We start from the raw sequence: 16,536 nt of genomic DNA, 5'->3' as shown, positions 1-16,536 counted from the left end.
AGCCCTGCCTGCAGGCACGTTGCAGTGATCACGGAGGAAATTGCAAACCAGCCCCAGGAATTCATGGGGACTAAGCAAATATTCAGCCAGGAGCATAAAGAGAAACCCAAGGGAACTGAGTCTTGACCCCTCCTGAGGATCAAAAAGGTGCAGACACCAGCATGTGTCTGTGGTGAGGCTGCACTAACCTATCCTTGGGGTAGGTTCCCATTAGCATTTTGGCCTTTTTTTGGCTAAGATCAAATGTAGCATTTTTGGCACCAAGGGGATGTTAAGATTCATGAACCAAAGTCATAAGGGAAATAGAGAGTGCCTGAGTGAGGGACTAACATAAGAGGGATGGGGTGAGGAGGGGAACACAACTAGGTTACAGAAAACACAATGTTAGCCAACTAAGCCTGGGGGTATTTTTTTTTGGCACCACAGGGAATGGTTTTAAGGCTGGCTCTGGCCCTATGGGGGGTTTTAAAAACTCCCTGCAGGGGCGCTGCAAAGAGGATGGAGCTGGGCTGGTCTCAGTGGGAGCAGATGACAGGACAAGGAGCAATGGGCTCCAGCTGCAGCAAGGAAAGTTGAGGTTGGATATAAAGAAAAACTTTCTCACTAGGAGGGAGGTGTGTGTAAGCACTGCCAGGATCAGGCCCTTCACAACTCAGGCTGGGGTGTTTGTTGCAGCAAATAGGGTTTAAAATGTATCTAAATAGTAAGTGGTGGGAACGAAGAATTTGCCTGGAAAAGGTGTCAATAAACCAGTGGAGTGATTAGTACCGAAATGCAGCAGTGCAGGACATGCAGGTGCTGAGCCCAGCGGGGTAGGGAGTAGTTTTCCCATCTCTGGAAACTTTTTTGAGGTTGCAAAAATATCCCTGTTCCACGTTGGAAAAATCCAGACGTGGGAAGCTTGCCACAAAAAAGCAGAGAAGGAAAGACCCACCCCGGGAGAGCCAATACCCCTTGGGGATGGCATCCAATGGGTCAGAGCACTGAGAACAGGGAACAAAAATTGGGCTTCCCGTGTCCCAGTGAATGCCCAAACCACTGGGTTAAATCCTGCCCTATTTCAGCCTTGACGTTGCTCCTTTCAGCCTTTGCTAGCACTCAATTATCAGCTCTTTTTGTCCGACGTGCTCAGGACCTGCACAATGCCAGCCTAGAGGTGGTCGTCTCCAAGTGGTACGTGAAGGAACCACGCGAGACACCGCATTTTTCCCGTCTCATATGGCCTCACTGCCAGCTCTCCATCACTGCGGGGTCACTGCCTCCTAGTAGCTTCAGGAGCCAGCTTCTCAAAACACATACCAAAAATATATCCTCCTTTCTCTCAGCTGTGAAATCCCAACTCACTTCCACTCTGTCCACATTTGACAGTCAAATTACTGAAGGGCTTTTCTTCAAACACAACTTGATGTTGAGATCTCCAAGGAGGCCACAAAACAAGCCAAGTTTGACAATTTTGGTCATAGATATTTTTGAGTTATCGGTCTGCCATGCTTGTTAGGAAACCATAGGGGCAAAGTGAGTTAGAAAATACGCTGCTGATTTTTCTCTAATTCCCCCAGTACGTGCTGGGGGAAGTGGGGGGCATCTGTCTGGGATGGGCTGAAATGGGTTGGGGACAGCACTGTGCATTTGTGCTGGGGGTTGGACTAGATGATCCTTGAAGTCCTTCCAACCTTAGGATCCTGTGAAATCACTTCTGGGGTGAGATAAATCTCAGCCTCAAAATAAATTAGCCTCATCTGAGCCCAGCGCTCCTTCCTGCCTAGGCAGGGGGTCGGACTCGATGGCCTACTGAGGTCCCTTCTGACCCGAACATCTATGACTCTATGAAAGCAATGGCTGTTTGTACGGCAGGATGCAAACTACAACACGGCTTCAGTCCCAGCAGGGATGGACAGGAATGAGTCCTACCCCGGTCATGGAGCAGAGCGCATGTATACAGAGCACGTGTCCCTGGGCCAGCTATCAGCAACAGATGAGCTCTTTGCAGCTGCTAAAGCAGCCGTCTCTCTTGCTGCGCCTAGAAGCATCCTTTCCCTGGTCAGTGGATAGCCATCCACCCAAGTTTGGAGAAGCAATGGGAACCTTTTTCCAGCCTTCCTTCTCCACATCAGGGTTTTCCCCAGCAAAGTCCAAGGCATTTGGAAGGGAAAGCCAGATGGCTGCTCTAACATTTCTTTCCAGGGAAGAGGTCCTGGACTGTTTCTTACCTGGGGTATGGCCCTGGAGCAGCTCCTCCACGTGTAAAGCATCACCGCGTATTCGTGTCCTTCCTCCAGCATTTCATTCTGAAACACACACAAGTGCCCTGCTGTGAACGGCCCACACCTGCTAGCAAGACCCACAAGTCAGCATGCAGGGCCTGTGCCCTCTCCCCTGAGGACAGCCCTTGCAGACAGACTCACCATGCTAGAGTGCACCGTCGCCTGCTCGATGTACCTGGCGATGCCGGTCACAAAGGCGTTTCGGTCTTCAAAGTTGGTGTCAAAATTAGCCTGGGGATACAGCGGACAGTCAGCAATTAAAGCCGTGTTGATTAAGACGACAAGCACAATTGCTGATGACTAAAGGCTGTGTAAAACCATGCAAGGGGGGTCACATTTGATGTGGAGAAATAAATGCTGTAATTTAAGCGTCCAATATGCATGCCAAGGCCAACGTTGTGTGGGCATCTTTACACATTAACACAGGGAGCCCGTTGACCGTGAAGGCAGGAAGAGCAGATTGGAGGACGCAGGCACACGCTATATTTGCTGCATGCCCTATCTACCTGTGTGGATGCTGTCAGACATAAGCACACGCATAAAAGGAGGAACCAACAGGATCTGCACAGGCTGAGGCAATGTCACGATCTTTTCCTATTGCAATAGCCCTCTCCCATCTCCTACCTACACCCACTTTTTGCTCCTTCTAATCCCTTGCTGAGCTGGGTCTTATTCAGACCTAAAGATCCTTTTTGCTAGTCTGCAGTGCACACAGCCCTTGGGAACCCCAGGGCTAGGTCTCTACAGGCTTCCTAACCCCTGGGCCCCTGCAATGCAGGGTGTGGAAAGAGGTAACAGTTATACTGCAATCAAAAACATCCAGGAAAAGCTGCTGTGATGCAAGTGTTACATCTGCCCACTCCTACAGCGATGCACGTGATGTAGCAACACCACTGACACTTTAGCTGCACCTCCTTACAGTGATTCAGGTATCTTATACAGCTACAAGTGCACATAGACATAACCCTTGCTGCTGCATGCTCTGGAGAGGCAAATCTCCCCCCCCCTTTTCAAGGGGTTAAAAGTTGCATCCATCCACAGCCCTTGCCTCAAACACCATGGCCTTGGGGAGGCACCATTACAACCCTCACCTTCCCCCCGAGAAGTGGGAGCGTACCTGGTACATGATGGAAGATGGGGGTGGTTCGATGCATGGCTGCTGGTCAGGCAGGGGCAACTCCTCCAGCAGGTCCACGTTGGACAAGGCATCCTCCAGCGTGACGTGAGTGGTCATGGTCCCGTCTGCGAAGGTGCCGTGCTGAAGCCAAGGGAGAGGATGGGCTTTGAGAAAAGCAGCTGGCCTCAAAGACTCACAGTAAAGGAGCTCAGAGAAAAGGGCTCAACTAATCCCAAGTCCTCGGTGGACTTCCACTGCAGGCAGCCCAGCCACAGACTAAGTTCACGGGGACCACCACATGCCCAAGTGAAAGACCACATTGCCACAGGGAAGGCTCACAGCTGGACTCCGCCAGCAAATCCCCACTGCAGATGTGCCGCACGACTGGGGCCTGCCCTCGTGCCCTGCAGAAAGACATAGGGACAAGCCTCCTCTTGCACCCGTGCAGCACATCTGCAATGGGAGTTTAAACCATCGGTGCAACAATCCTTTAAGGAGACAGGCCGTCCATGCCCCAGGCCCTGGGTGGCAAATACTACTGGACCCTGGAAACACAGGCTTTAATTGCCAGAAACCTGCTGCTCCCCTGCACTCACGAAGGGGGTTTCCTCCAGCCAGTGTGGCTTAGTAATGAATTCCAGTGCCAACTGGGAGGGGACGCGCTCCTGTTAAAGCAGGACTGGGAGCCTCTTCTCCCCTTGGCCCTCCCATGGCTAGGTCTCTTCTCTGAAGCCTGTGCTCCCCTGTCTCTTCTCCTGTTAGAAAAAAGCCCCATTTCTAACTCTTGTTAGGTTTTCTTTTTGTCCTCACTCCTCCTTGGGGCAACTTTCCTCTGATTTCCAACCTGAATGTATGCACGGTCAGTCAGACCCATTCGTCCTTGGGCCAACCTTGTACTTTAATTTAAGCATCTCTTCTCCCCCCCCGTTTAATCCTCTTGATGCATTTCTACGTACTAATCACATTCCCTCTAAGACTCTCTTGTGCTTCTACCCACTGATGGCCTCTTATCTCCCGCTGCATCCTTGTTTAGCCTGTTTTCTCACTCCAGTCCACACAGGCGAGGATTGGCATTTATGGCAGTTCTCCCAACCTCCTTCCCCTCTGCATTTTAGTACGCAGAGTCAGAAAGAAGGAGAAAACCCCATCACATTTACCCAGCTCCCTTCTTGTTTAACCTGACATGCAAAGCAGAACAAAAGCATCCAAAAGGCAGAGGTACTTTTGCAGATCGGTCAAAGGAGGACTAAAAAAGACTGACCGTATTTAGCATCTCTTTCTCTTTCTCTCGCTCACACATATGCACTAAATGAAGCTAGACGCTGTGACAAAAATAAAGACCTTCTCTGGGAAAGAAAATTTAGTATCACTGTCTGACAAACAGGTTATGGCAAGGGTTTTTGGCCAAGAAACAGCAGCTTTTTGAAAAGGCCTTTTCCCTGCCGTACATCCTATCTGCTATCTCCCTGCAACCCTCTGTATTTCTGACGTCGCCAGTGACACGTGCTGAGATAATGCTAGTCAGCCAGGAGCCACAACGAGGATACTGCAAAAAGAAGCAATCCTTTCTTTGGAGCTTAATTTTGTACTGAATGCCCTGTGCAGATGGGCTAGGGAGGAACAGAGAAAGGAGCCCCCTTTTTCACTTTCCATTGCTCTTCGTCTTTCCTTTATCAGTTCACAGAAGAGACCCAACATGCCATAGACTTCTTTATATTAATTCCTATTTCAGGGTCAATAGATGCAGCTGACCTAGAGAGAAATCATCCAGTCTTGACTTAAACATTTCCCCTTCCCCCAGTACATGTCTCTAATAGATAATTCCCCTCACCGGCATCTGACATCTAACCTGTATTTGTTTTGTTTCAGCTCCCAGCCACCGGCTCTAGCTACCAGTTGCCTCATACTAAAGAGGCCTCTGTTATCACATTTCTGTTCCCGTCTTGGTTGCAATCAAGTCCCTCCTTAAGCTTCTCTCTATCGAACAGACTAGACTGAGCTCCCAAGCCTGATATTATCCTTATGGATCTTCTCTGAGCCCTCGCCAACTCACCCACATCTCTCTGGAAGTGTGGACGGTGCCAGAGAAAAAGGTAATACAGCCTCTCTATCCCTACCCACTCACATCAGCTCTTCTGACCACAGCATCACAACAGAAGCTCATGTTCCACTGATAACCCGGCAGGATTCCCCTCGAGGCATTTTTCAGACACATAGGGCACTTGTACACACCACGGCGTTTAATCCTCATTAATTTAACAAGGATTAAAAATTTTAAACTGGTTTATTTTGGTGCGTCGGGTTTGCGTTTGCATGCACTGGGTTTTCAAACAAATTATGTGAAGGAATTGCCTCCCGGGATCATTTGTTTTTGGCATGAAGGGTGCTGAAGGATGTATGGGATCTTGAATGGGCAGAGGAAAATGTGCTCCAAAACATGGGAGCTGGGCATCACTCAGTGCGTGGGACATGTGGGAAGGCATCTTGGTGGCACTGAAACAAGGGCTCTGCCTTGTGATAGCATCCCTGCCTGTTTTACACACGAAGAACTGGACTAAGCACACCTACAAATGACAAGGTGTGGACACGTCAGGCCTAGTGCTTTTAAAATGAAGTCACAGGAGATAATGCACGTGCTGAAAAAGAAACCATCCCCCAACCCACTCACAGAAATTTCTAACTCATTCTCCAGCCTCTTTTGCTTCCTGTTGCAAATTATAGCAACTGTCAAAACCACCTTTACATCCTGACATGCCCCAGTTAGAAGCTGCTTCCTCTTTCCCCAGCCCGTGCTATTGAGCGCTGCCTCTTCTGCCATTCCCACAGTGGTACCTTCCCCATGGCAGCTTCGTCCACCGGCCCGCGTGCCTCAAAATCACTCTCCCAATGCTATTCTCCACTCCTTTCACTCATTCTCCTGAGCTCTCACATCCCCCTGTGTCACCCTCAGACAATAGGAAGACAAAGGGAGGTGCATCCTGCACCACCCCTTTGCACCTTTACATCCTGCACAGCCAAGGAGCCCATGCTCCACTTCACATTGGGGCTGTTTCTCAGTCTATGAGCCAAACTCTGTTTGGGGTAAAGGCAAAACCATTGTTAATGACAATCTGCCAACAGCGAGGGTCCCCTGCCTTCCTCAGAAGCATTTGGCTCTGGTTATGGTCAGAGATGGGATGCTGGATTAGATGGACAACCTAGCGGTGTGTAGAGTTTCAGGCCATTCTGACCATGTAGTTTGTACTGAGGGTGTTGAATGTCACCCAGATAAACCCTACTTCAAGTTCAGTTACCACCAGTCTAGTTTTAGCGTGCCTTTTTCCCCCCAAAAGGCCTATATCCAATCCTGGCTTACAGACTTCCAAAAAAGCCCTTTGGTGAATTATTCCCCAAACTTCTGTGAATTCTAGTCAGTGCTGGGGAGGCCACATCTGGGGTCCTGTGTCCAGCTGTGCGCCCCCCACTACAGAAAGGATGGGGACACGTTGGAGAGAGTGCAGTGGAGAGCAATGAAAATGGTTGTGGGCTGGGGGACAGGACTGGTGAGGAGAGGCTGAGGGAAATGGGCTGATTGAGTCTGCAGAAGAGAAGACCGAGGGGGATTGAATAGCAGCCTTCACCTCCCTGCAGGGGGGCTGCAAAGAGGATGGAGCTGGGCTGGTCTCAGTGGGGACAGATGACAGGACAAGGAGCAATGGGCTCAAGCTGCAGCAAGGGAAGTTGAGGTTGGATATACAGAAAAACTTTCTCTTTAGGAGGGTGGTGAAGCACTGGAGCAAGTTACCCAGGGAGGTGGTGGACTCTGCATCCTTGGAGGTTTTGAAGACATGGGTAGACAAAGCCTTGGCTGGGATGATGTAGTTGGGGCTGGTCCTGCTTGGAGCAGGGGTTGGCCTAGAGGTGACCTCCTGAGCTCCCTTCCAGCTCTCATGGTCTATGACTCTATGAACGAACACTCCCTTAATGACACGCCGTGATGCTTTCGGATCCCCCTCATGTTTCCAAGGCCCCTCTGCTTTTTAAATTTAAATCTCCCCTCTTGCCTGAAGGGTTTCTGAGCAAGCCCTCACCTAAGATTGCAAACTTTGAAACTTTCTGAGGAAGACATAAAAAATTCAAACAGGCCTCACTGTATCTGCACATTGCTGGGGGGTTGCCAGCAACCACAGCCCCTAATGACCTGGTTACATACAAAGATCTGAGCAGATCAATGGGTGCAATCGTAGTTGTTAGTGATGATTTGCACTGGAATAGCACTACAGCCCCCAGTACCTTCCTTCTGCCAGGTACTGGATACACCTGTAAGGAAAAGGCATCCTGCCACTGCCTAAGTACAGGTCGAGAGATGGAAATAAATGTGTATGACCACAAAGAGGTAGTTCATAGTCTTGCAATCAGCAGCACGACAGGCTGCCCGTTGCTTAGCCCTTCCCAGGTGTTTTGTGGCCTAGATAGCCGTGAAGGAGAAGTTCAAAGAAGGAAAAGGCAAGGGCTGTGCAGATTTGATTAAGAAGGTTTTAATTAAAACCCTCTTGCGTGTTGTTGGAGAAGTGGAGTCCGAGGGCCAGTTGCAAAGCACCTTTAGGCATAACAAAAGGGGAAGCTCGTAGCAAAAAGGAGATGGGCCAGGACTGTTCCTCATTTCAGTCCTGCAGAGAGGGCTGCTGGACTATAAATGCAGTTCATCTCCATTAGCCGCAGCACCAGGGCACGGCCGTGTTATACGGTGACTGATGACACCTCAGGGAAACTATTTCCCAGGGAAATGTTGCTGATAAGCAGCCGTTGCCCTTAGCAGGTGTTGTGCCTAAACGGGATCGACTTCAATCGCAATAACCAGTCGGTAACTGAGAAGCAGCAGTCTTCAGGAGGGTTGTTCACGAGACCCACGCTCAGCTCCAGCGCAGAATTGGTTGTTTAATGACACTGAGCTTTAAAGCAGGTGTTGGGATGGCTGCTGCCGAATTGGCTTTTATTTTACTACCCTCGATTCTGGGCTGCTTTTGACACATGAAAAGTTAGAAACCTCTTGGATTTTGTTTTTTTCGTAACCATTTTACTGGAGGTAGGGTCTCTTCCTTCCTCCTGCGCATGGGGCTGTACTCCGGGGAGCTCTCACGTGGCTGCTATGAAAATGATGATACCAAAGGGCCATTTCTTGTTTTCTCTCAACTTTGCAGAACTTTGCATGTGAATCTCCCATGCTAGCAGGACACATGCGTCCCCCACCATGCCATAAGGACAGATGTCCACGAAAATGATGAGATCAAAGGGCCGTGCTCTGTTTTCTCTCACTTTGCAGAACTTTGCATGTGAATCCCCCATGCAGTAAGGGAGATGGCGCCCCATGCCATAAGGACAGATGCCCACGCAGGGGGAGAATTAGGAAGCAAAGCAAACCTCCTCTCCCTGCTCTTTCTATGCAAGGTTTCTAAGTAGTAGCCTCATAGCCGAACGGCAAGTTCATCTGCTGCTGGGAGATGAGCAGCTGCCAATTAATGCCATCACGTTGTGACGCCCGAACCAGAGGAAGGCGAGAGCTTCTCTTTCCGAGGATACTGAGGTGGGGGTTACTGGGTCAGCGACCAAAAGGTCCACGCTGAGTATTAACCGGCGACAACCATCTGTGCCTTGCGGGCAGGGTCAGCTGCATTCAGCCTTCAAAAGAGGAGATTACTAACGGTCTGTGCTCTATTTGTGGTGCACGGAGATGCTTCCTGTGTTGTCAGGCCTGAAAAGCATGGTTGCAACAGCAGCTACAAATTGCTGAGTGTATAATCAGCACGCGCACACACACACACACACACACACCCAATGGGTGGAGCGGAGCCAGGATGCTTGACTATGGGGCCTGTGCACTTCGTTAGTATATGTGCAGCAAGGAGGAGCTTTATTATTCAGACCGGAAATATATCCTGCCCTATCTGCCGCAGCCTGCAAGAAACATTTTTGTTGAACTAGCGCTTGCAGTATTTATTGTCACAGTTTTCTTTCCCACGTTCAGAAATGGGCCAGAGGAACGCCCTGACCAGCCAGCATCACGCTCACCCAGCACATAGCTGACTCCACCGTATGGTGGAAGCCCTTTGCACTTCAAGGCATGATCCTTCCCAAAGGTCCTCAAAGCTCCTTACATCCTGAGCACCTGCTGGTCATATCCATGGAGCAGCTCCTTATAAAAATCCACTAAGCCACCACACTGTCCACTTTCAAACCCCTCTTTCAGCTCTCTTGTACTGCGGCACAAGGCCCAGAGAGATGGTGAGCTCTGACGGCGGCTTCTCGAGATGATCACAACAACCTTGTGCTCCCTACACCTGTGTGTTATATCCACCACTTGTCTCTAGTCTTACACATAGCTTGCAAGCTCCTCGAGGTAGGAAATATCTCCTTGTTATAGGGCTGCAATGGGCATGAACCATCTTGGCTCCACAGGGACAATGATAATAGATCCCATCACAAATGGACCACAGCCAAAATGGAGCCAGCCTGGGAGAAATGGCAAACTCATGCTAAGGACACCAAGATAGATGCTTTCAAAGAGGGCATTATATATATATATATATATATATATATATATATATATTGCAAAAATCTTGTTGGTCACCTCTATCATGAGCCCTGATTGCTTTTTCAAAGAGGGCCACAATTTGGGAACATCAGTGTCTGTGCAGGGCAGACATACACAAGGCCTCATCCAAAAAAGCCTCTGCAGAACAGTCGATGTGCAACCCAATATGTTTTCCTCAAGAGAAAGGACTGAACAAATGCCAGGGGGATTTGAACTTGGGCAATCAAGTCTAGGTTCTCTAATTTCATACCTGAAGCTTAAGACAGGCTTGAAATATTTGCCACATAAGGTCTTGGGACCCTTTTAGCTCCTTCCCTGAGTCAGATCTATAATGAGGCCTTTAGTTTTCCAGGGCAGCATAGCTGAAAAGGAATTTCAAATCCAGAGCAGGGTTGCACATAACCGATGCGTCGCACATAGGGTTGCACATAACCAATGCATAGCACATAGGGCTGTATATAACCGATGCGTCGCACATAGGGCTGCACATAACCAATGCGTTGCACATAGGGCTGTATATAACTGATGCATCGCACATAGGGCTGTATATAACCGATGTGTCGCACATAGGGTTGCACACAACCGATGCATCGCACATAGGGCTGCACATAACCAATGCATCACACATAGGGCTGCACACAACCGATGCATCGCACATAGGGCTGTACATAACTGATGCATCACACATAGTGCTTCACATAACCGATGCGTTGCACATAGCACTGCACATAACCAACGCATTGCACATAGGGTTGCACATAATTGATACGTTGCACATAACCAATCCATCGCACATAGGGCTGTACATAACTGATGCATCGCACATATGGTTGCACATAACCAATCCATCACACATAGGGCTGTACATAACTGATGCATCGCACATAGTACGGCACATAACCGATACGTCGGACACAGTGCTGCACATAACCAATGCATCGCACATAGGGCTGTACATAACTGATGTGTCGCACATAGGGTTGCACATAACCAATCCATCACACATAGGGCTGTACATAACTGATGCATCGCACATAGTACGGCACATAACCGATACATCGGACACAGTGCTGCACATAACCAATGCATCGCACATAGGGCTGTACATAACTGATGCATCACACATAGTGCTTCACATAACCGATGCGTTGCACATAGCACTGCACATGACCAACGCATTGCACATAGGGTTGCACATAATTGATACGTTGCACATAACCAATCCATCGCACATAGGGCTGTATATAACTGATGCATCGCACATAGTACGGCACATAACCGATACGTCGGACACAGTGCTGCACATAACCAATGCATCGCACATAGGGCTGTACATAACTGATGCATCGCACATAGGGTTGCACATAACCAATCCATCACACATAGGGCTGTACATAACTGATGCATCGCATATAGTACGGCACATAACCGATACGTCGGACACAGTGCTGCACATAACCAATGCATCGCACATAGGGCTGTACATAACTGATGTGTCGCACATAGGGTTGCACATAACCAATCCATCACACATAGGGCTGTACATAACTGATGCATCACACATAGTACGGCACATAACCGATACGTCGGACACAGTGCTGCACATAACCAATGCATCGCACATAGGGCTGTACATAACTGATGCATCGCACATAGGGTTGCACATAACCAATCCATCACACATAGGGCTGTACATAACTGATGCATCGCACATAGTACGGCACATAACCGATATGTCGGACACAGTGCTGCACATAACCAATGCATCGCACATAGGGCTGTACATAACTGATGTGTCGCACATAGGGCTGCACATAACCGATGCACATAACTATGTCTGCAGCAGCCTTCCAGCCAGCCACTGGCTTGTCCAGAAACAGCATGGACAAGAGCTAGAAAGTGATTCAGGCTGTCTGCACTAGTCAGCTTGCTTTGGTCCAGCCGAAGAGACCCCTGCCCATGCCAAAACAGCTCTAAAAACTGCAGAGGGGGGATTTTACTGATCAGGGCACTCTAACCCAGCTGCCTGTGGTATCACAGACAGGGCAGCAGCGCCATGGGGAAGTGGGCAGAAAGCCTGGCACAGAGGACAGCAGCTGTGATGAGGAGAGATGGGCTTGTTTATGGCCACGGCCTGGCTCTTAAAGGATGCCCCACTTTGTGGCCTGTGCCAAGGACATCCACACTGCTGCTTATTTTTTATATCTTATATATTTCTTACATCTTATGGAGATGCACCACAGGTTTTCAAAGGATGCTGGTTTTCTACAGATTATGTGTCTCTCCTTCCAGATTTGTGCCTAGAGGCAGGTAGCGTGGGGTGCAGAGTACTTGGAAGTCGGGTGCAGAGAACTGGGGGGTTATTGCTGGCTGTGCTTGAACCCTGTCCACGGAGGTGACCCCCCGACACCCTGAAGGGAGAAGGCAGCAGTGGGATGGACCTTAGACCTAGACGTGGTGCTGAGCTGCCAGCATTGGGCTGGATGACTGCCAGGGTTGAGCTGTACTGTCTGCAGCACAGAGGGCTTCAGAGTGACCATAAATCAATGTAGATCTAGCCTCACAACCATCATGTTTCTGTGAAACCACCCTCCTTTGCTGAAGAGTCAGAAGAATAACTTCATCTGTGTGAACAGAGGAGAAGAATAAATTCATCTATCTCCATACTATGGGCAGAGGGAGGGGGTATACAAGTAGTCACTATATAGTGACCGCATGGCTGAAAACACGAGGAAGGGACGGAGCCAGGGGGAGAGAATGGGATTACAATGGACCGGGATGCAGGAGGAGGAAACATTCAGGATCGATCTCAGCCAGCGAGGCTTCTTCAGGCCCCATCTGTCCACCCCGACTCACGTGAAATAGGACTTCCAGGGGTGCACAGTCACTTTGCAATCCAGGAGATGCGTGCGGGGGGAGTGCAGCTCCCGGGGAGCCAGGCTTGCAGATCGGGGCTCCTGAGTCACTGCTACAAGTACGATTAATAAGCACGGCGCTCTCCTGCCCCTCTGCTACATCCCAGCCATGGCCAGCGGCCCTGTACGTGGAGTCCTTGAATCTGGACATAATCTAACCTCGCTAACCATCTTTTTTTTTGCTAGTCTAGAAGGTGCACCTCTACCATAAATGCAGACAAATAGGGCTAACTACCTTTCTCTTACCACCTCTGTGCTTTTGTGGGGGGGATGACTTAGCCAATATTTTCGTGGCAGGAGGTGACAAAGGAAAGGGATCCTGTGCTATTGTTTGGAAACGGCATTGCCAGAGTCCTGTCTAATTGGGATTGCTGGTAGATGACAGGGAAACATTCATTTCCTGGGAAACTCAATCTCACATAGGCAGAGAAGTGTAATGAATTGTGAGCCAAATGTTTGAAAAATCCCATCCTCCTTTCCTTGTTTTGTTCTTGTTGCTGCTATTGTTAATAGTGACAAGAACAACAATAATAGTTGCAGTATCACAGATTTGGGCTGCTCAGGCCGGGTTTGCTGGACAGACGCCGGCCCCACCGAGCAAGGTGCTGCGTGGTTCCTTTCGGCTTCCCTAAGGAAAATCAGCGGGAGGCATGAAGAGCTAAACTCTTCTCTCCAGGCAGCACCGCTGGATGGACGTGGGTTGAACAGACAGCAGGATTTAGCCCAAGTAATCCATCCCGGTGACCAGCATCTGACAGCTCTCCTCACCTAAGCCACCAGCAGCTGGTTCTTTCTGCTTCCCGTGTACAGCGGGCTGGCTCAGGTGGCTCGGCCGGCCCATAATCACTAGAGATCCCTCGGATCCAAAAACCACCGCCCCAGACCCCCGTGCTGAAAGCAGCAGATGGCTCGAGGGAGCCCAGTGAGGCTGCCCCTTGCTAAGGCTCTTTTCCCCTCTGAAGCATCAAGGTTTGTCCTGAATTCCCACCGCCAAGCAAATGCACAAACAACTCCAAGCCCCCGAGCACGCACAAAGGTCTCCGTTCGCCTCTCCCACCCCACCAGACCCCCTCAGCCTGCAGGCATTGCCTGCAACACCCACGGCTCCTTCCCTCACCCCGGGACCCGGCCGGCACCAAAGAGCTTGGGCTGGCAGGGGCGAGTGGGCAGGGACAGGTCTGCAGGCCCAGGCGGGGTCTCCAGGAGGGATGCTTCCATGGGACCCCAGCATCCAGGGGCTCCCTGGAGGGAAGCGCTCCCCGTACCCTCCTTAGGGAAGCAGGCAGCACCTTGCCTTCTGGGGCCAGGCCCTGGCTGACAAAGCCAGCACCGAGGAGCCCAAATGCAGTCATCCTCGCTGCTGCTACAGCTGCTGTGCTGGTTCCTTGGTGCTCCAGGCCCTGGCCAGACTCCTGCCCCACCTCTGCTGGGTCTGACCATGCCCATGCCCATGCCCGGTTCCCCTGCCCTCCAGCCCCATCTCTGCTGGGCCTGAACATGCCCATGCCTGCTTCCCCTGCACCCCAGCCCCTCTGCCCCATCTCTGCTGGGTCTGACCATGCCCATGCCCGGTTCCCCTGCCCTCCAGCCCCTCTGCCCCATCTCTGCTGGGTCTGACCATGCCCATGCCCGGTTCCCCTGCCCTCCAGCCCCTCTGCCCCATCTCTGCTGGGTCTGACCATGCCCATGCCCGGTTCCCCTGCACCCCAGCCCCCCTGCCCCATCTCTGCTGGGTCTGACAGTGGCCATGCCCAGCTCCCCTGCCCTCCAGCCCCATCCCTGCCTCTCCCACGCCCCAGGCAGGCTCTGGTCCTCCGGGCCCCTCCAGCCCCGGCAGCCGGGAGCATCCTGCTTGCCGCGGGATGGAGCGGGGGAGCCGCTTACCTGCGCCGCGGGGCCGGGCCGGGCCGGGCCGGGCCGCGCCGGGAGGAGGATGCTGCAGCCGCCGCCTCTGCTGCTGCAGCCGCTGCCGGTGCGTGCGCGTGTGCGCGTGTGAGCGAGTGTGAGCGCCTCCGTGTGTCACACAAAGAGAGGAAATGGCTGCAGCAAGTGCACTTCCTCGGCTCTCCGCTGCGCCCGGGCACCGGCCCCTGCAGCATCTACCTCTGCAGCATCTACCCCTGCCCCTACATCACCTACCCCTGCCCCTGCAGCATCTACCCCCTGCCCCTGCCCCTACATCATCTACCCCTGCAGCATCTACCCCTGCATCTACCCCTGCCCCTACATCACCTACCCCTGCCCCTGCAGCATCTACCCCCCTGCCCCTGCCCCTGCAGCATCTACCCCTGCATCTACCCCTGCCCCTACATCACCTACCCCTGCCCCTGCAGCATCTACCCCCCTGCCCCTGCCCCTACATCATCTACCCCTGCAGCATCTACCCCTGCCCCTACATCATCTACCCCTGCCCCTGCGGCATCTGCCCCTGCAGCATCTACCCCTCTGGCCCTGCCCCCCCCCCCAGCTCTTCCCCCAGAGATGCAAGGCTGCAGCAATGCCAGGTCCCCGGGGACCCCTGGGGTGCACCCCTGCCTCCTGGTCCCCTTCCCAAGGGAGGTTGTGACAGCGCAGGTGAGGCTGGACTATACAAGGAAATGTAGGACACGAGTGCTACTGGAGAGCGGCTTGGCAAGGGCAGGTGTGGTTTCAGCAGGGGGGCGTCCAAAAGGGCACGGTGCCATTGTTGTGCTTTTGCCACCAGCCTCCAAGGTCACCTCCAGAACGGGGGTTCCCAAACTCGGGCAGATGGAGCACCACCATTTAAAACGATACAGCCTTAAGTACCACTGGCAATTTTTTTAGTTCAACCTTAAGTGCCACCAGCAAGTTTTTATCATAAAATAATTATAATAAATCTGTTAACGTGTACCACTCTCAGGTTGTCCGGTATGCATCCCGCGGATTGGGAACTGCTGATCCAGAATATGGCAGGACCTACGATGGCCGATGGGCACCTGCTGGCTCCCAGGGAGAGGATCCCCTAGAGAAGGAAGAGCCGGGTGGTACGAAGGAGGTCTCACATCCATCCTCTCTCTGCTCCTTGTCTGGCTCAGCCACCTCCCTGTCAAACTGGAGTTGCCGCTCCATATCTGCATCCACCAGATGGAAGAAGAAGTGGTTTGAATGGGTCGACTGCGTAACGTCATGTTGCATGGCAATCCTTCTGGAGGAGCCAGAGCACCTTCTTTACAGCCGTGGCCAGCTTCGGGCATCGTCTGAGCTTTTCTCTGGCTATCAGGGTGGTTCAGCACCGGGTTGGATTCCTGAGAGAGCATCATGAGCCTCCTAGAGAAGACGACATCTAGTCCAACCCCCCCGCCTCAGGCAGGATCAGCCCTTTCCAGGCCCTGCCAGTTTGGAAGCTTTTAAGAGCAGATTAAACAAACACTTGTCCAGGGTGGTTGAGACAGGATTGATCCTGCCTTGAATTAGATGTGGCCTCCCAAGCTCCCTTCCAGCTGTAGTGTACTGTGATTTTCTGATGGGCTGGGATAGCAACATCAATGACTAGTGCTAGCCTGGTCATCTCATCCACAAACACGGTGTCTGAATATAAGAATTGCTGTCTACTGGGTCAGTCCTTAGGTCACAGAATAGAAATATAGAAAATTCAGGTTGGAAGAGAGCTCAGGAGTCACATCTAGTCCAGCCCCTGCTCCGAGCAGG

General features: G+C 51.5%; 1 protein-coding gene across 5 annotated transcripts in view; it reads right to left on the bottom strand.

Annotated features, from left to right (window-relative positions):
* Positions 1 to 14,833, bottom strand: part of CYFIP2 (cytoplasmic FMR1 interacting protein 2) — a 60,707-nt gene extending 45,874 nt beyond the window's left edge. For all 5 annotated transcript variants that reach the window (XR_009454835.1, XM_059712940.1, XM_014609975.3 and 2 more), the window contains exons 1-4: positions 14,752 to 14,833; positions 3,382 to 3,522; positions 2,406 to 2,495; positions 2,211 to 2,288 (exon numbers count right to left, since the gene is read on the bottom strand). Coding sequence is in view for 4 of the 5 variants with exons in the window: in XM_059712940.1 (XP_059568923.1) it covers positions 2,211 to 2,288; positions 2,406 to 2,495; positions 3,382 to 3,498 (285 nt within the window). In the remaining variant the exon portion in view is untranslated. The remainder of the gene's footprint in view (positions 1 to 2,210; positions 2,289 to 2,405; positions 2,496 to 3,381; positions 3,523 to 14,751) is intronic.
* Positions 14,834 to 16,536: the final 1,703 nt, after the last annotated feature.

Source organism: Alligator mississippiensis, chromosome 9, assembly GCF_030867095.1.
Source record: "Alligator mississippiensis isolate rAllMis1 chromosome 9, rAllMis1, whole genome shotgun sequence".
Classification (NCBI taxonomy): domain Eukaryota; kingdom Metazoa; phylum Chordata; order Crocodylia; family Alligatoridae; genus Alligator; species Alligator mississippiensis.
This window is presented reverse-complemented; position numbering and strand designations above follow the sequence as displayed.